Source organism: Pelmatolapia mariae, linkage group LG14 (assembly GCF_036321145.2).
Source record: "Pelmatolapia mariae isolate MD_Pm_ZW linkage group LG14, Pm_UMD_F_2, whole genome shotgun sequence".
NCBI lineage: Eukaryota > Metazoa > Chordata > Actinopteri > Cichliformes > Cichlidae > Pelmatolapia > Pelmatolapia mariae.
The window spans coordinates 8,596,743-8,616,642 of NC_086239.1; the positions used below are offsets into that span (position 1 = coordinate 8,596,743).

Genomic DNA, 19,900 nt, shown 5'->3' on the forward strand with positions numbered 1-19,900 from the left:
TTAATTAGGCCTTGAGCCGTTGGCTCCACTAGTGAGGCACTCACAAATAAAACAAAGGCCTGAGTCTTATGAAAGGACTTAAAACATACAGAAGAGATGGGCTTAAACAGTGCTGTATGTAATGTTTTCAAAAATATTTACAAAATATTGTGATTAGTCAATTTTAAACCAGCTTTTCTGTTGAATGCTTAATTATTGTTAATCTATCCTCAACATTATTAATTCATGTGGTACTTTACATGCATACACACACCCATCTGTCAGAGTTATTCTTATGTATGCGCTATTTGCCAAAAGAGAAATGAGGAGATTGATTTTACTCTTTTACCTCTTGATTAAATATTAGGCCAAAACAACAATGGTATGAGAAAAGGTGGTTTGTTTCATGTCTCTGACAGTATGTAGTTCCACACACGGTGACTTCCGGAAGTGTCTATTTTTTCTGGGGGGAGGGGACATCTTCTCATGTCAGAGTGTTAAATATGATAAACTTATTACATGATACTGATCAAGATATTGACTGAATGTAAACTGAAGACAAGTAAGGACACAGTTGTGGAAACACAAAAAAGTGTTGCAGCTGACTTTATTTCACAGTTTCTAGTAAGTCAGCCACCGATCTGTGGTTGAAGCTTTCATATTACAGTGAAAATAAAACATGAAACCACTAAGCCAAGCCTCTTTCACTCTTTCACTTTCTGGGCTTGACACAAATGTTACTGAAGAGATGAACATTGATGGTTAACTGCTGAAAACTGTGCATGTGGTTGACCTACTTAAGAATATTGTGCACAAACGGGCTACTTTGTAAAAAAAAACAAAAAACAGGCATGCATCATGGGACATCTGATAGCAACTTTAGCAGGTCACTAATCTATAGTTTTCTTCCCACGTCCTCTTTTTTCTTCCAGAAGGAGTCAAAAGAAAAATAATACATCAGTGGATCCAGACAGCAGCTCAAAACAGTCAGACATACCAGTGGAGTTATACTGGTATTGCTTTTTGTAAGAACATGTATTGGCACGGGCAGAAAACATGTGCAGAATATAACCAAGTTGATGGCAAAAATCAGCATTACGTTCACCTTGTTTCTGACCTTTGCAGAGACACTGAGATGGTTGTATAGAGTCCAGGAAACCATAACGGTGCACACAATGTTGACTGCTAGCGTTGTGACCAGGAACACAATCTGAAGGTAAATAATTGCTGATCGTGTTACACTTCTATAATAATGAGATTGAAAACAATTGTGTTCTGTGTGGTTCTGTACGTGTTTTAAAAATCCTATGGCCTCTGGGATATTTACCACCAGGAAAAACCCCCAGACGAGTGCTGCTCCTTTCCAGGCATTGCACGGGGTCCGAAGATGGCGAGACCTCAGAGGGTAAACCACAGCCAGCAGTCGGTCCACACTTATGAAAGTGATGAAGGAGGCGCTGGAGCGGAGGTTGTTGCGAAAGATTATTACGCTGAAGAGGCATGTGATAATTCCCAGCGGGGTGCCTGTTGCATGATGGTAGATCCTCATGGGCAAAGAGATGATGGCTATTAGGTCTGAGAGTGCCAGGTTCACCATGAAGACAGCGTTGGGTGATTTGAAGCTGTGGCGGCGAAGAAGAATCCACAGTGAGACTGCGTTGAGTGGCAGACCTATCACCATAATGCAGCCAAAGATCCCAGCATAAACCCGTTCATCTTCTGTGGTGCTGTTTGATGTGCTCATGATGAGAAAAGAAATGTTTGAATGTCTTTTTTAAAGAACTGAAGCCGAGCAGCAAAGGTTCCTCTTTGTGTGGTTTTTCTTTGTGAGTGAGGCGTGACTAGTTTGTGACTGTAAATAGTCATACTACAGGAAACTCAAGCTCATCTCATCTCATCTCATAAGCGCTTCCTCTATATTTGTGCTTTGAAGATAGGATGTCTGATTATGATTCCTGTAATGCACATTTTTAATAAGCTCTGTCTGTCATGAGGCTGGGTCTTTGACCTGCATTTTGAGTGTATTTTTAGATTCTTGATTCTTTCCTTTGCAATGGTTTAGTCTTGAGTTTAGTTCTTTTAATGTCTCTGAGTTTATTTATTTGGGGGAGGGGGGTTTTGTAATATAAACTTTACTTCTATACAGTATTTTCCCAGTTCATTTTCCCTGTTGCATTTAGGTTTGTCTTGTTTTTTGTGTCAGCCAAAATACAAAATAAACGTCTTGTTTTCTTTTACCAATTTCTCCTGTGTCGTCTTCATTCTGGTCCTCACTGATTGGCCTCCCACAATCTGCAGCCTCAGATCATGATGGTTTAGAAATAGAGTAAATGACAGTATTATTTTTGAGTTGCGTCTTTAATCTAGGCCATTGTAACCACTGTGACTCCACTGCAGGCAGGACCATGATAAAGTTCACACATAAACCGTTTCCAAACTGAAGTTCACTAATCTGCAATCAGCTTGCCTTATTTCCTTCCCTCACTTTTTCTAACTTTCAAGAACAATGAAAATAAAACAAATAAAAATTAATAGTCAATTCAATTTTTAGAGTTTTGTTATTTTAAGTATTGTGTAATTTAGAGATTTTTCCCCTCTTATACTAAAATAAGACATTTTTCGTCACTGTTCAGCTGTACACATAAAAATGAGATATGATCTGTCTAAAAAAAAAAAAAGAAAGCATAATTTTACATGAGATGAATAAAAAGTATGAAACATTACAGGGCCTAGGCTCATGTGAATTTACAATGATGGATGCAAGATGGTTTGTTTTCAGTTACCTTTAATAAGTTTGTAAGTTTTGAACAGACATGATCAGTTTGAATAAACAGATAAAGAAATGTTATTACAGTAGATAACCTGTGCTAAAACTAAACAGAAGAACAGGAAACAATTTCCTAAACGTGATGCTAAATGATTAGACTGGACACAGTGAATGTGCCTCGTTTGGAGTCTTTTCTGGAAAACATTTAAATATGTGGCGCTTGTGCGCTATCATCACATTCAATTCAATTCAATTCAATTTTATTTATACAGCGCCAAATCACAACAAAAGTCGCCTCAAGGCGCTTTATATTGTACAGTAGATCGCACAATAATAAATACAGAGAAAAACCCAACAATCTTATGACCCCCTATGAGCAAGCACTTTGGCAACAGTGGGAAGGAAAAACTCCCTTTTAACAGGAAGAAACCTCCGGCAGAACCAGGCTCAGGGAGGGGCGGCCATCTGCCGCGACCGGTTGGGGTGAGAGAAGGAAAACAGGATAAAGACATGCTGTGGAAGAGAGATGGAGATTAATAACAGATATGATTCAATGCAGAGAGGTCTATTAACACATAGTGAGTGAGAAAGGTGACTGGAAAGGAAAAACTCAATGCATCATGGGAATCCCCGGCAGCCTACGTCTATTGCAGCATAACTAAGGGAGGATTCAGGGTCACCTGGTCCAGCCCTAACTATATGCTTTAGCAAAAAGGAAAGTTTTAAGCCTAATCTTGAAAGTAGAGATAGTGTCTGTCTCCCGAATCCAAACTGGAAGCTGGTTCCACAGAAGAGGGGCCTGAAAACTGAAGGCTCTCCCTCCCATTCTACTTTTAAATACTCTAGGGACAGCAAGTAGGCCTGCAGAGCGAGAGCGAAGTGCTCTAATAGGGTGATATGGTACTACAAGGTCATTAAGATAAGATGGGGCCTGATTATTTAAGACCTTGTATGTGAGGAGCAGGATTTTGAATTCAATTCTGGATTTAACAGGAAGCCAATGAAGGGAAGCCAAAACAGGAGAAATATGCTCTCTCTTTCTAGTCCCTGTCAGGACTCTTGCTGCAGCATTTTGGATTAGCTGAAGACTTTTCAGTGAGTTTTTAGGACATCCTGATAATAGTGAATTACAGTAGTCCAGCCTGGAAGTAATAAATGCATGAACTAGTTTTTCAGTATCACTCTGAGACAGGATATTTCTAATTTTAGAGATGTTGCGCAAATGGAAGAAAGCAGTCTTACATATTTGTTTAATATGTGCCTTGAAGGACATGTCCTGGTCAAAAATGACTCCAAGGTTCCTCACAGCATTACTGGAGGCCAAGGTAATGCCATCCAGAGTAGGAATCTGGTTAGATACCATATTTCTAAGATTTTCAGGGCCGAGTACAATAACCTCAGTTTTATCTGAATTAAGAAGCAGAAAGTTAGCGGCCATCCAGGTCTTTATGTCTTTAAGACATTCCTGCAGTTTAACTAATTGGTGTGTGTTACCTGGCTTCATGGACAGATAGAGCTGCGTGTCATCTGCATAGCAGTGAAAATTTATGCTATGTCTTCTAATGATGCTGCCTAAGGGAAGCATGTATAATGTAAATAGAATTGGTCCTAGCACTGAACCCTGTGGAACACCATAACTGACCATAGTGGGTGAAGAGGACTCTCCATTTACATGTACAAATTGGAGTCTATTAGATAGATATGATACAAACCACTGCAGTGCAGTATAGTGCTGGGCGATATGACGATATATATCGTGTGGACGATAGAAAAGTGTCTATCGTGTCATTTGTCTTCTATCGTTTCTATCGTTTCTAACCCGAATTTTACAAATTATTACATAAAATATATCATTAACCCTTTTCGGAGCAGGCACACTCCGTTTTCCCTAACTATTTTTAAATCCCTGTAGAACTGTATCCACGTAAGGTAGCGCAATAATGTTTTGGTTTTTTTTTGCATATGAAACCGTAGGAGTTGTACTTACATCTTATTCCATTAGCTTGTCCTCGGTCACGGTTTCCTTCCACATATAGCTTTGCAAAAATTGCATAAAAAGCACTTCCAGCAACAAAAACATAATATTCCAGACTTGCAGCAACAAAAACATAATATTCCAGAAACAGGCTTTGCCGATCCGATCAGCTGTTCATAACACTTCCTAGTTGGAATATAAGTCAGCGCGAACTATCGCATGTCCGCCATTACCTGTCCGAAACCGGAAGTGACGTGATTTTCGCGGAAAATGTAGTTTTTTAAGCTTCAAAGTCTATGGTGTTGGTGTTTTTAAAAGTCATGTTTGACTTTATGCTTTTCTGTATCGTTTCTGGGATGCTTAGAAGTCAAATTACACTGTTGGAAATACTTAATTTTGATGCACATGCTGTTTTTGCAAATTTGCATTTATTTATTTTCATTTTTCCTGTAGTATATAAAAATTTGTGTATCTCAAAAAGAAAACTATGAAGACACTCAAAATAAATAAATGCAAAGATAAGCTCTGGCGGACTTGGTTCTATGGTAGGTCTTAAAGGGTTAAATAGCCTGTGCAAATATATTAGTGTTGTCTTCTCACTATACATACTCTTAACTTTATGCAAGAGAAAATAAAGTATAAAAAAAATGATATTTTTCGCAAAGAAACTCCGTCTTGTGGTTTTGCAACATGGTGCTGCTTTACGTGCACCCGGATTTGCGACATACTTTACGGTAACTCAAAACAAAGACTGCACCCTCTCCACTCGCTGTTTAAAGACTGCATACTTTCCAGATGACCACAGGTCAGGTGGTATATCGTGATATATATCGTTATCATAATATAAAATAATTCATATCGTGATAAATATTTTTTCCATATCGCCCAGCACTAGTGCAGTACCTGTAATACCTACAGCATGTTCTAATCGCGCTAATAGGATATTATGGTCGACAGTATCAAACGCTGCACTAAAGTCTAGCAGGACAAGCACAGAGATGAGTCCACTGTCAGAGGCCATAAGAAGATCATTTGTAACCTTCACTAAAGCTGTTTCTGTGCTGTGAAGAGCTCTGAAACCTGACTGAAACTCTTCAAATAAGCCATTCCTCTGCAGATGATCTGTTAGCTGTTTGACAACTACTCTTTCAAGGATTTTTGATATGAAAGGAAGATTGGAGATTGGCCTATAATTAGCTAAGACAGCTGGGTCTAGAGATGGCTTTTTGAGTAAAGGTTTAACTACAGCCAGCTTGAAGGCCTGTGGTACATAGCCGATTATTAGAGATAGGTTGATCATATTTAAGATTGAAGAATTAATTAATGGCAGGACTTCTTTGAGCAGTTTTGTAGGAATGGGGTCTAAAAGACACGTTGATGGTTTGGAGGAAGTAATTATTGAAGTTAACTCAGAAAGATCAATTGGAGAAAAAGAGTCTAACTTAACATTGATGGTACTAAAAGTAGCTGTAGACGATATTACATCTGTGGGATGATTATTGGTAATTTTTTCTCTAATGATAAAAATTTTATTTGTGAAGAAGTTCATGAAGTCATTACTAGTTAACGTTAAAGGGATTGTTGGCTCAACAGTGCTCTGACTTTTTGTCAGCCTGGCTACAGTGCTGAAGAGAAACCTGGGGTTGTTCTTATTTTCTTCAATCAGTGACGAATAGTAAGATGTTCTGGCTTTGCGGAGGGCTTTCTTATAAAGCAGCAAACTATTTCTCCAGGCTAAATGATGATCCTCTAAATTTGTGACACGCCATTTCCTCTCCAGCTTACGAGTTATCTGCTTTAGGCTACGTGTTTGAGAATTATACCACGGAGTCAGGTACTTCTGATTTGAGGCCTTAGTTTTCACAGGAGCTACAGTATCCAGAGTCGTACGTAGTGAGGAGGTAAAATTATTAACAAGATAATCGACCTCTGTTGGAGTAGCGTTCAGATAGCTGCTCTGCTCTATGTTGGTACAGGTCATTGAAGATGATAACAGTGGGTGGATTATATTCTTAAACTTAGTTACAGCACTTTCAGAAAGACATCTACTGTGATAAAGTCTACTCTCCACTGCTGTGTAATCAATTATTGTAAATGTAAATGTTATCAGGAAATGATCAGACAGGAGAGGGTTTTCAGGAAACACTGTTAAATGTTCAGTTTCTATACCATATGTTAAAACAAGATCTAGAGTGTGATTAAAGTGGTGGGTCGGTTCTTTTACATTTTGAGAGAAACCAATTGAGTCTAATAACAGATTAAATGCCATGTTGAGGCTGTCATTTTTAGCATCTACATGGATGTTAAAATCACCCACAATAATTATTTTATCTGAGCTGAGCACTAAATCAGATAAAAAGTCTGAGAAATCAGAGAGAAACTCTGTGTAAGGCCCAGGTGGACAATAGATGATAACAAGTAAGACTGGTTTCTGAGTTTTACAGCTGGGGTGGACAAGGCTAAGCATCAGGCTTTCAAATGAATTAAAAGTCTGTCTTGGTCTTTCGTTAATTAATAGGCTGGTGTGAAAAATTGCTGCCACACCGCCCCCTCGGCCTGTGCTTCGAGGTTTCTGGTAGTTAGAATGACTCGGGGGTGTTGATTCATTTAAACTAACATAATCATCCGGCTGCAACCAGGTTTCTGTAAGGCAGAGTAAATCGATTTGTTGATCAATTATTAAGTCATGTACTAACAGAGACTTGGAGGAGAGAGACCTAATATTTAATAATCCACATTTCACTGTTTTACTCTTTGGTTCAGATGTGGATACTGTATTGTTCTTTCTTTGTGATTGTTTATGTTTAAATTGTTTATTGCTGGTTTTTAGTTTGTTTTTTGTCTGTTTTGGAGCTGACACAGTCTCAATGGAGATGGGTTTTTTGGGGGGGTAGCAGGAGGAGAGAAGCTGCAGAGAGGCGTGTAAGACTGCAACTCTGCTTCCTGGTCCCAACTCTGGATAGTCATATTTTGGGGGGTTTAATAAATTGGTCCATATTTCTAGAAATGAGAGCTGCTCCATCCAAAGTGGGATGGATGCCGTCTCTCCTAACAAGACCAGGTTTCCTCCAGAAGGTTTGCCAATTATCTATGAAGCCCACATCGTTTCTGGGACACCACTCAGACAGCCAGCAATTTAAGGAGAACATGCGGCTAAACATGTCACTCCTGGTCTGATTGGGGAGGGGACCAGAGAAAACTACAGAGTCCGACATTGTTTTGGCAAAGTTGCACACCGATTCAATATTGATTTTAGTGACCTCCGATTGGCGTAACCGGGTGTCATTACTGCCGACGTGAATTATGATATTACTGAATTTACGTTTACCCTTAGCCAGCAGTTTTAAATTTCCTTCAATGTCGCCTGCTCTGGCCCCTGGAAGACAATTGACTATGGTTGCCCGTGTCTCTAGCTTCACGTGTCTGAGAACAGAATCGCCAATTACCAGAGTTTGACCCCCGGAGGGTGTGTCGCCGAGTGGGGAAAAACGGTTAGACACATGAACAGGTTGGTGGTGTACCTGGGGCTTCTGTTTAAGACTATGCTTCCTCCTCACCGTCACCCAGCCGCCCTCTTTCCCCAGCTGCTTGGGGTCTGCCGGGGAACAGCTAGTGGGGCCTACGCTATCTTCGGCTGCACCAGCTACAGGGGCCTGGCTAGCTACGGGTGAATGAAGGGTGCGAAGCAGAGTCTCCAATTCAGTAATCCTGGCCTCCAGAGCTGCAAATATGCTACATTTGTTACAGGTATCATTACTGCTAAAGGAGGCCGATGAGTAGCTAAACATCCGACACAATGAGCAGGAAAGTGCAGGAGGGACAGGTGAAGTAGCCATGGTGCTAACGAGTCGGCTACGAGCTAAGCTAAGCTAGCGAAACAGTACAGAGACAGTGAGTGAATACTTTGGCTATAAATTAGGTAGTGAGTACACAGAAAGGGTGATTCATATGAAGCACGTGAAGATTATACTATGAAGAAGGAATGTATCTAAAAGTTTTTAATTAAATTGCTAAGCAGAAAAGCTACTCAGAAACACCACTGTGTTTGAGCAGGAACAGGAAGTGATACTCTACCACAAAGCGAGCGAACACCACGTGACAGCGCCACCAAGAGATCAATGGAGGTGATGATAAATAAAAGTGGCAAAAGGTGCACTCTAGAGCCATCAACAAGACATTCCCCTCAAAAGGGAATGTTTGTAGGCGGTGTCCACAGACCATTTCTCTACTTATCCCTCCTGACTGATTTTTCTTTTGTTTGGTTTTTAGCTACTGTCCTTGTCACTGCTGGTAGCCCAGATGCTTACAGCCAATTCTGGTTGCACAGGTAGTCCAGCTCCTCCAGGATGGCACATCCATGCAAGAAGGTTTGCTGTGTCTCCGAGCTCAGTCTTGAGTATGTGGAGGAGATACCAGGAGATGGGAGGTTGCACAAGGAGAGTTGGACAGGGCCATAGAAAGGCCTCACCCTAAAGGGCAAGATCAGTGTCTGCTCATTTCTACTAGGAGGAGCAGGACGAGCACTGCCAGACTCCCACCGAATGACCTCCAGCAGGCTATTCCTGTGCATGTTAGTTATTAAACTGTCAGGAAAAGGCTTTGTGAAGGTGGCACAAGTTTCAACATCCTTTAGTGGAACCCTGTGCTCACAGTCCAGTACCACGTATCTGCATCTTCATCTTCATCTGCAGCTTTGTCAGCTGAGTTAAACCTTCTTCTACTAACCACTCTGTGCATGGTCACATGTTAACCAAGTTAAACAGCAAATGTATTCAGCACAAAATTAAAATATAAACCTAAATTGTTCCATGCCACCATTTTTATAAACTCTGACATCACAGAAAACTGCATAATGTACGATCTATAGCAAACACCAGTCAAACAGTGGTGAACTTTACTGGTATTTCTGGAAGTTGTTATGAATCTTCAGCCTTAACTGTAGAAAAAGAATTCTTCATCCTTTTATAATCTTTTCCTCCAGGAAACACCACATCAGCTACAGGACAGTTAAGTAATGTACATTTTGCTGTTACACAAAAGAAAACAAACAAAACAAAAAAGCATCTGTGTAAACAACAAATATTTGTTTTATTTAAAATCTTTATACACTTCGACATATATTAACCCAACATTACTGTGACATACACAAGCTAACATTTGTACAACTATACTAATAGAAACTCATCTACTGGAGATTTAACCTAACTAAATGAAATCAATTTCACTGCACATGGATAAAACAAATCAAAGCAAAATCAAAGAATCAAAACAAAAGATGAGGGAGAAAAGCAGCAAGTAAGGGAAATTAATTCTTCACAAAGTTCTTTCAAAAGAAAGGCGAGCACAGCATAACTAACATGCTAAGATTGATTTAGCTGTCAGCAGTTGTAACAGGCAGTGGGAGAGTTTTATATGTGACACTATATCTATCAAAATTAGACAGCACAAATTACCACAATGAAACACATGAGCTTAATTTTAGAAAGAGCCAGACAGAGCAAAGCAGCAGCAGCTCCCTCTCTAAATGATGTGTCATAAGGTGGGCTGATATAGTGGCGACTAAAATCTCCATCCATCCACTTCTATTTATCAAATTCAGGGTTGAAGCGGTGCTGGAGCCTATTCTAGCTACCATAGGGTGAGAGGCAGGGTATACCTTGGACAGGTCTGTCACAGGGCTGCAACTAAAATTTATTTTGAGCAATCACTTGTATTGACAGAAGTTTCAACTGAAGCCTTAGCAACCCTAATATCAAGCAGAATTAAACATTATTGTATATTGGACTAAAGCAGCCATAAGGTTAGAGAGGCTTTTTGTGGAAGCCAGTGTGTTTCAGGCAGATGAAATACAACCCAAATTCTATAGAGGTTGGGAGCCCCTCCCTCCATAATCATGATATTAATCATAATAATAATCACGATAATACTTTTACAAAATGAAAAGCTCATAAACTCATAAACAATTCACAAAAGAACATAGAAAACATACCAAATGTTTAAACTGAGAAAATTTACCATTTTAAGACAAATATTAGCTCATTTTGAATTTGATGGCAGCAACTGATCTAAAAAAAGACTCTTCTACTATGAAGCCACACTGCTGTAATAGAGCCAGTATGCTGTTTATCACTGTCTTACGCAACACATGCCCTGAAAAAATGTCATCAATATGGGAGCATATGTTGCTCTAAAATCTGTATATAACTTTCAGCATTGATGGTGCCTTTCCAGATGCGCAAGTTGCCAATTCCATGGTCAGTAATGCACACCCATACCATCAGAAGTGTAACCTTTTGAAGGCCCATCTCTTCTTTAGTTCAGAGAATTGATCTGACCATAGAAAGGTTTTTCAATTTGTGCATTTAAAATGCATTTTGCCCAGAGAAGATGGTGTTCCTGGACCATGTTCTTCTTTTTCTTTAACTTGGATTTGTCGTTGGCACAGTAAATTATGATTATGATTCACATACAGCAATTTCTGCAAGTGTTCCCATGCGGTGATTTCTGTGACACAGGCATACTTTTTTGTAATGCAGTGCTGTATTAAGGCCTGAAAATCACAATACTCCAATATTGATTTTGGGCTTTGTCCCTTGCGCACAGAGATTCCTCCACATTCTCATAATGCATTGATGACGTTATGTATTGTAGATTATGAGATATTCAAGCCTTTACAATTTTACATTGAGGGATGTCATTCTGATTTTTTTTCACAATTTGGAGATTTACAGACTGATGAAACGCTTCCTTTCTAAGATGCTCTTTTTATACCACATTACTGACCTCTCTTTCATGCAACTGAAAAATGTACAAGGAGACAACTTATCACAAAAACAAAGCAGCTAGTCTGACTAAAAAGACTAAAAAACACAATTTTTCTTCTGTTTTTCTTATCTGTTTGTTAAAAGGTGGTTTGTTTCATGTCCTGACAGTATTTAGTTCAACAAGCGGTGACTTCCGAAAGTTTTTTTTTAAAAAAGTCTCTAACTGATTTAGACAAGCTGCTTTCTCAGCTGTCGAGTGAAAAAATGTAAAGTAGATTCAATGAATTATGTGATTTTTTTTCTCTACACTCTTTTTCTCAACTGCATGAGAAATCCTTCAGGAGAAGGCTTTAAGAAAAAAACTTCAGTGCGTCTGAATACATCTTCTCATGTCAGAGTGTTAAATCTGACAAACTTATTAAATGATACTGATCGGGATATTGACTAAACTTGACAAAAATAACACCTTAGTTGCATAAACTCAAAGTGTTGCAGCTGCCTTTTTTTCACCGTTTTTAGTAAAACAGATGAACCACCAGTCTTTCTGTGGTTGAAGCTGTCATGTTGCAGTGGAAATAAAACATGAAACCACTAAGCCAAGCCAAGGCTTTTGCTCTTTTACTTTCTGGCTTTGACACAAATGTCACTGAAGAGATGAACATTGATGGTTAACTGCTGAAAACAGTGCATGTGGTTGAAGTAATTTAATCTAATAAATTAAACTAATAATCTCATGCACAAACGGGCTACTTTGTGTAAAAAAAACCCAAAACATGCATGTATCATAGGACATCTGATAGCAACTTTACCAGGTCACTAAACTATAGTTCTCTTCCCACGTCCTCTTTTTTCTTCCAGAAGGAGTCAAAAGAAATATAATACATCAGTGGATCCAGACAGCAGCTCAAAACAGTCAGACATACCAGTGGAGTTATACTGGTTTTGCTTTTTGTAAGAACATGTATTGGCATGGGCAGAAAACATGTGCAGAATATAACCAAGTTGATGGCAAAAATCAGCATTACATTCACCTTGTTTCTGACCTTTGCAGAGTCACTGAGATGGTTGTGTAGAGTCCAGGAAACCATCACGGTGCACACAATGTTGACTGCTAGCATTGTGACCAGCAACACAATCTGAAGGTAAATAATTGCTGATCGTGTTACACTTTTATAATAATGAGATTGAAAACAAATGTGTTCTGTGTGGTTCTGTATGTGTTTTACAAATCCTATGGCCTCTGGGATATTTACCACCAGGAAAAACCCCCAGACGAGTGCTGCTCCTTTCCAGGCATTGCACGAGGTCCGAAGATGGCGAGACCTCAGAGGGTAAACCACAGCCAGCAGTCGGTCCACACTTATGAAGGTGATGAAGGAGGCGCTGGAGCGGAGGTTGTTGCGAAAGAGTATTAGGCTTAAGAGGCATGTGATAATTCCCAGCGGGGTGCCTGTTGCATGATGGTAGATCCTCATGGGCAAAGAGATGATGGCTAGCAGGTCTGAGAGTGCCAGGTTCACCATGAAGACAGCGTTGGGCGATTTGAGGCTGTGGCGGCGAAGAAGAATCCACAGTGAGACTGCGTTGAGTGGCAGACCTATCACCATAATGCAGCCAAAGATCCCAGCATAAACCCGTTCATCTTCTGTGGTGCTGTTTGATGTGCTCATGATGAGAAAAGAAATGTTTGAATGTCTCTTTTAAAGAACTGAAGCCGAGCAGCAAAGGTTCCTCTTTGTGTGGTTTTTCTTTGTGAGTGAGGCGTGACTAGTTTGTGACTGTAACTAGTCACACTACAGGAAACTCAAGCTCATCTCATCTCATCTCATAAGCGCTTCCTCTATATTTGTGCTTTGAAGATAGGATGTCTGATTATGATTCCTGTAATGCACATTTTTAATAAGCTCTGTCTGTCATGAGGCTGGGTCTTTGACCTGCATTTTGAGTGTATTTTTAGATTCTTGATTTTTTCCTTTGCAGTGGTTTAGTCTTGAGTTTAGTTCTTTTAATGTCTCTGAGTTTATTTATTTGGGGGAGGGGGTTTTTGTAATATAAACTTTACTTCTATACAGTATTTTCCCAGTTCATGTTCCCTGTTGCATTTAGGTTTGTCTTGTTTTTTGTGTCAGCCAAAATACAAAATAAACGTCTTGTTTTCTTTTACCAATTTCTCCTGTGTCGTCTTCATTCTGGTCCTCACTGATTGGCCTCCCACAATCTGCAGCCTCAGATCATGATGGTTTAGAAATAGAGTAAATGACAGTATTATTTTTGAGTTGCGTCTTTAATCTAGGCCATTGTAACCACTGTGACTCCAATGCAGGCAGGACCATGATAAAGTTCACACATAAACGGTTTCCAAACTGAAGTTCACTAATCTGCAATCAGCTTGCCTTATTTCCTTCCCTCACTTTTTTTTTAACTTTCAAGAACATTGAAAATAAAACAAATAACAAGTCAATTCAATTTTTAGAGTTCTGTTATTTTAAGTATTGTGTAATTTAGGGATTTTCCCCCTCTTATACTAAAATAAGACATTTTTCGTCACTGTTCAGCTGTACACATAAAAATGAGATATGGCCTGTCTAAAAAAAAAAGAAAGCATAATTTTACATGAGATGAATAAAAAGTATGAAACATTACAGGGCCTAGGTTCATGTGAATTTACAATGATGGATGCAAGATGGTTTGTTTTCAGTTACCTTTAATAAGTTTGTAAGTTTTGAACAGACATGATCAGTTTGAATAAACAGATAAAGACATGTTATTACAGTAGATAACCTGTGCTAAAACTAAACAGAAGAACAGGAAACAATTTCTTAAACGTGATGCTAAATGATTAGACTGGACACAGTGAATGTGCCTCGTTTGGAGTCTTTTTCTGGAATATTGGACCAAAGCAGCCACCATGTTAGAGAGACCTTTTGTGGAAGCAAGTGGTTTTCAGGCAGATGAAAAACAGCCCCAAATGAAAAGCTCTTGAACTCATAAACAATTCACAAAAAAAACCATAGAAAACATACCAAATGTTTAAACTGAGAAAATTTACCTTTTTAAGACAACTGAAGGATTTTAGGAGATTATTTTAGGAGAAAAGAATACTTCATGACGCAAGTACACTGAACTTCAGTGCGTCTGAATACATCTTCCTCTGTCAGAGTGTTAAATCTGACAAACGTATTAAATGATACTCATCGGGATATTGACTGAACTTCACAAAAATAACACCTTAGTTGCACAAACTCAAAGTGTTGCAGCTGCCTTTTTTTTCACCGTTTAGTGAAGCAGATGAGCCACCGGTCTTCCTGTGGTTGAAGCTGTCATGTTGCAGTGGAAATAAAACATGAAACCACTAAGCCAAGCCAAGGCTTTTCCTCTTTTGCTTTCTGGCTTTGACACAAATGTCACTGAAGAGATGAACATTGATGGTTAACTGCTGAAAACAGTGCATGTGGTTGAAGTAATTTAATCTAATAAATTAAACTAATAATCTCATACACAAACGAGCTACTTCATGGAAAAAACATGCATGTATCATAGGACATCTGATAGCAACTCTAGCCGGTCACTAAACTATAGTTCTCTTCCCACGTCCTCTTTTTTCTTCCAGAAGGAGTCAAAAGAAATATAATACATCAGTGGATCCAGACAGCACCTCAAAACAGTCAGACATGCCAGTGGAGTTATACTGGTATTGCTTTTTGTAACTGCATGTAATGGCATGGGCAGAAAACATGTGCAGAATATAACCAAGTTGATGGCAAAAATCAGCATTACGTTCACCTTGTTTCTGACCTTTGCAGAGTCACTGAGATGGTTGTGTAGAGTCCAGGAAACCATCACGGTGCACACAATGTTGACTGCTAGCATTGTGACCAGCAACACAATCTGACGGTAAATAATTGCTGATCGTGTTACACTTTTATAATAATGAGATTCAAAACAAATGTGTTCTGTGTGGTTCTGTAAGTGTTTTAAAAATTCTATGACCTCTGGGATATTTACCACCAGGAAAAACCCCCAGATGAGTGCTGCTCCTTTCCAGGCATTGCACGAGGTCCGAAGATGGCGAGACCTCAGAGGATAAACCACAGCCAGCAGTCGGTCCACGCTTATGAAGGTGATGAAGGAGGCGCTGGAGCGGAGGTTGTTGCAAAAGAGTATTACGCTGAAGAGGCATGCGATAATTCCCAGCAGGGTGCCTGTTGCATGATGGTAGATCCTCATGGGCAAAGAGATGATGGCTAGCAGGTCTGAGAGTGCCAGGTTCACCATGAAGACAGCGTTGGGCGATTTGAGGCTGTGGCGGCGAAGAAGAATCCACAGTGAGACTGCGTTGAGTGGCAGACCTATCACCATAATGCAGCCAAACATCCCAGCATAAACCCGTTCATCTTCTGTGGTGCTGTTTGATGTGTTCATGATGAGAAAAGAAATGTCTGAATGTCCTTTTTAAAGCACTGAAGCCGAGTGGTAAAGGTTCCTCTTTGTGTGGTTTTTCTTTGTGACTGAGGCGTGACTAGTTTGTGACGGTAACTAGTCCCACTACAGGAAACTCAAGCTCATCTCATCTCATAAGCTCTGCCTCTACATTTGTGCTTTGAAGATAGGATGTCTGATTATGATTCCTGTAATGCACATTTTTAATAAGCTCTGTCTGTCATGAGGCTGGGTCTTTGACCTGCATTTTGAGTGTATTTTTATATTCTTGATTCTTTCCTTTGCAGTGGTTTAGTGTAGTACCCTCAAGGATTGACGTACGCACGATGTAGTTATAGAACAGGGTTTATTCTGGTCTTGGCAACCCGTGAGAACTGCTCACGGACAAACAATAAACAAAACATCACATTAAAATGCGCTCTTGTACTTAGTGCCAATCAATCAAAAGTCCTTAATTACAGAAAATAAAACATTTAAAACACACAAACCTCGTGAGCTGACATCCAGGAGGTGCTAAATAGTCCTTTATGGCCTTATTGCCTTATCCTCCATCTTCTTTCTCAATTATTTCTACTCTTTGAATGATATTTTCTCCATGTGTGGAGCTAACTGTGAGCTGCAGCATGCAGACACCATGTGCGCTAGCAAAAAAGGAGACTGGGAGGAGACCAAGCTGTACCCTACACAATTCACCACCAGAGGGCGCAAAGAACAAAATCCAGACAAACATCAAATGCAAAAGATTGTTACACTCCCACCAATAACTTGTGATTTTAAAGAATAAAGTATCGCCTATGAACTAATGAACGGCTTTTGAATGAACTATTATGAAGAATCTTTTAAGCAGAGTGCGGTGGAGAATCTTCTTCCGCTTCCATCAGAATGACTGTTTTCTGAATGGGTCTTTCCAGGTGCACGGGTTTGGAGGTACGTTTTCCTGCTCTATCCAGGGTTGGATCACTCAGCAGCAATTTCACCTTCCTCACTCTTCCATCCTTCCAGGATACACTTCAATGATCCTTGCCAACTTCCACTGGTTGCGTGGAGTTATCTCATCCTTCAGAAGGACAACATCATTGATCTTAGCATTTCTGTGCTCTTTGGTCCACTTCTGTCTGCCTTGAAGATTTAACAAATACTCCTTTTTCCACCTTGTCCAGAAAGTGTTGGCAAGTAGTTGAACATGACGCCACCTCTTACGGAGATAAAGATCTTCTTTCACAAACCTTCCTGGAGGTGGAGAGATGATTGTGGACTTCATGGTTAGTATGTGATTCGGTGTTAAAGGTTCTGGGTTTGATGGATCACATAGTTGGTCAGTAGTCAATGGTCTGCTATTAATCACTGCCATGACTTCATACAGGAATGTCCTCAGAGAGGAGCTGTCGAGTTGTTTGGCTGATTCTTCCAGAATGGACATGAGAACACTTCTTATGGTGTGAATTTGTCTTTCCCAGACACCACCCATGTGACTAGATGCTGGGGTGTTCATGAGAAACTCGCAGTCCAGTTTCCCTAGCTTGGCTTGATCCATTTCCTTAAATGCTCCAATAAACTCATTTCTAGTGCCGACAAAATTCGTGCCTTGATCGCATCTTATCTGATGGCTATGAATGCACGTAAGGAGTTCATGAGGGAATCTGTAGAGAGATCGTCAAGCATTTCAAGATGCACTGCTCTGGAGCACATGCAAGTGATTAGCAAGCCATAACGCTTTAGCTCCTTGTGGCCTTCTTTGACATAAAAAGGACCAAAGCAGTCCATCCCACAGTAGGTGAATGGCGGTGTGGTCTCCATCCGATCCTCTGGGAGGTCTGCCATCTTCTGCTGCTCTGTGCGCCTTCTGAACCTTCTGCATTTTACACATTTATAGATGTAAGATGACAAAATCTTGCTGCATCCAAGAATCCAGAATCGTTAGCTCAAAGTTCATTCATGGTGATCCCTCATCCTTGATGGTATGTCTTCTCGTGATAGTGTTTGTTCAGTAATGCCGACACGTGACTGTCTCTTGGCAGGATCGCAGGATGCTTGACATTGGGGTGCAAAGCTGCATGTGTTAAGCGTCCGCCTACCCGAAGAATGCCTTGGTCAAATGGACATAACTTGTGTAACTTGTTAACCTTGTCTTTCATCTGCATCACATCATGGTGTTGCAAGGTTTTTATTTGCTGAGCAAAGGCTGTTTCTTGAACCATATTTATGATTGTTAACTCTGCTTCCTTTCTCTCTTGTAGGCTACTGACGTCGTGTGATCTACTCTTGTGATCCTTTGCTCCTTTCACATACCGCTTGAGTCTAGCAACTGCATTAATCATTCTCGACCAGTCGGAAAACTTGTGTAGGCGATCTAACAGGGACCTTTGTTCCTCCACTTGTATCTTGTGGACTTGAACCTTCTTAACCTCCGGGTCACTGGTTGATAACTCTCCCACCTTAATTTCACCACTGGGTATGACCTTCTGCCAAAGGAGGTCTGGGCCTTTGAACCAGTTTGATGCTACAAGTTGTTCTGCTGTGAGGCCTCTTGAGGCGTGGTCCGCCGGATTATCTTCGGAAGTTACATACCTCCATTGGGTTGAATCTGTGCTTTGTTTGATGTGTTCCACTCGGTTTGCAACAAACACATGAAATCGTCTGGCTTCATTGCTGAGGTATCTGGTTACCACCTTCGAGTCAGTCCAATACCTTTCTTCTGAAATTTCCATTTCCAATTCCTTTTTCAGCATGTCACCAGTGCGCACAGCAACAACGGCCGCCGACAACTCAAGCCGAGGTATAGTTGTGACTTTGGTTGGTGGAACTCTCGATCTTCCCATCACCAATGAGCAGTGGACTTCACCAGTTGTGCTTACTGCTCTGAGGTAAGTGCACATTCCATATCCAGATGCGCTTGCATCAGAAAAATGATGAAGTTCGTAGTGCTGTGCCTTGAAGTTCGAAGGAATGTAGCATCTGTGAACCTTTACGTCTGCAAGGTTTCCCAGGTCACACAACCAAGACTCCCACTGAGGTCGAAGACTGTCAGGTAAGTTATCATCCCAGCTGAGTTTATCTCGACACATTTGTTGCAAGATCTGCTTTCCCAGCAGAATGAAAGGTGACACAAACCCAAGTGGATCGAACACAGAGGCGACTGTGTCCAATACTCCTCTTCTGGTGAGTGGTTTTTCCTTAACAACTACTCTGAACTAAAATTGATCTGATGCCACACACCATTGTACGCCAAGTGCTCTTTCCATATGTACTTCACCAAGTGCCATATCTAGATCTTTGGGAGCTGCAGCGCATTCTTCCTTTGGAAGCGAAGCTAGAACTTGGGTGCTGTTTGAGATGAACTTGTGCAACCGAAGTTTGCCCATGCTGCAGAGTTTGCGTGCTTCATTAACCAGCTGTACTGCCTGATCTTCAGTGTCAACACTTGGTAGTCCGTCATCAACACAGAAGTTGGTTTTGATGAACTCGATGGTTTCTTCATCAAAACTTCCTTCCCCTTCAGCTGCAAGATGCTTGAGACCATAGTTGGCGCAACCTGGAGAAGATGCTGCTCCAAATAGGTGTACCTTCATCCTGTAGACAGTGAATGGAGTTTCAAGGTCACCGTTCTCCCACCACAAGAACCGTAGGTAATCTTGGTCGCAAGCATGCACATGGAATTGGTGGAACATGCGTTCGATGTCACACATGAAAGCCACTGGGCCTCTTCGGAAGCGACACAAGACTCCGAGCAAGGTGTTTGTTAGCTCTGGACCAGTCAGGAGATGGTCATTTAGTGAAGTGCCTTGGAACTTGGCAGAGGCATCAAAGACAACACGAATCTTTCTGGGTTTTTGTGGTGTTACGACCCGGCTCGAGGCCGCAACATAAAAAAAGGAGACGAATAGCAGAGTGTAGGTAGGAAGAGGTTTTATCTTATAATGGATAGGAGGTTGGCTGAAATGGCTGGTGACACCAAGGCAAAAGCAAGCGAGCTCC

The 19,900-nt window shown here is 40.6% G+C and overlaps 3 protein-coding genes across 3 annotated transcripts; all 3 read right to left on the reverse strand.

Moving 5' to 3' along the window:
- Window positions 1-610: 610 nt before the first annotated feature.
- Window positions 611-1,723, reverse strand: LOC134641589 (lysophosphatidic acid receptor 6-like). Its single transcript, XM_063494065.1, has one exon. It carries the CDS (start codon window positions 1,721-1,723, stop codon window positions 875-877), a length of 849 nt encoding a protein of 282 aa, XP_063350135.1. The 3' UTR covers window positions 611-874.
- Window positions 1,724-12,306: 10,583 nt separating this feature from the next.
- Window positions 12,307-13,155, reverse strand: LOC134641590 (lysophosphatidic acid receptor 6-like). Its single transcript, XM_063494066.1, has one exon. It carries the CDS (start codon window positions 13,153-13,155, stop codon window positions 12,307-12,309), a length of 849 nt encoding a protein of 282 aa, XP_063350136.1.
- Window positions 13,156-15,058: 1,903 nt separating this feature from the next.
- Window positions 15,059-15,907, reverse strand: LOC134641591 (lysophosphatidic acid receptor 6-like). The gene has a single exon (XM_063494068.1). It carries the CDS (start codon window positions 15,905-15,907, stop codon window positions 15,059-15,061), a length of 849 nt encoding a protein of 282 aa, XP_063350138.1.
- Window positions 15,908-19,900: the final 3,993 nt, after the last annotated feature.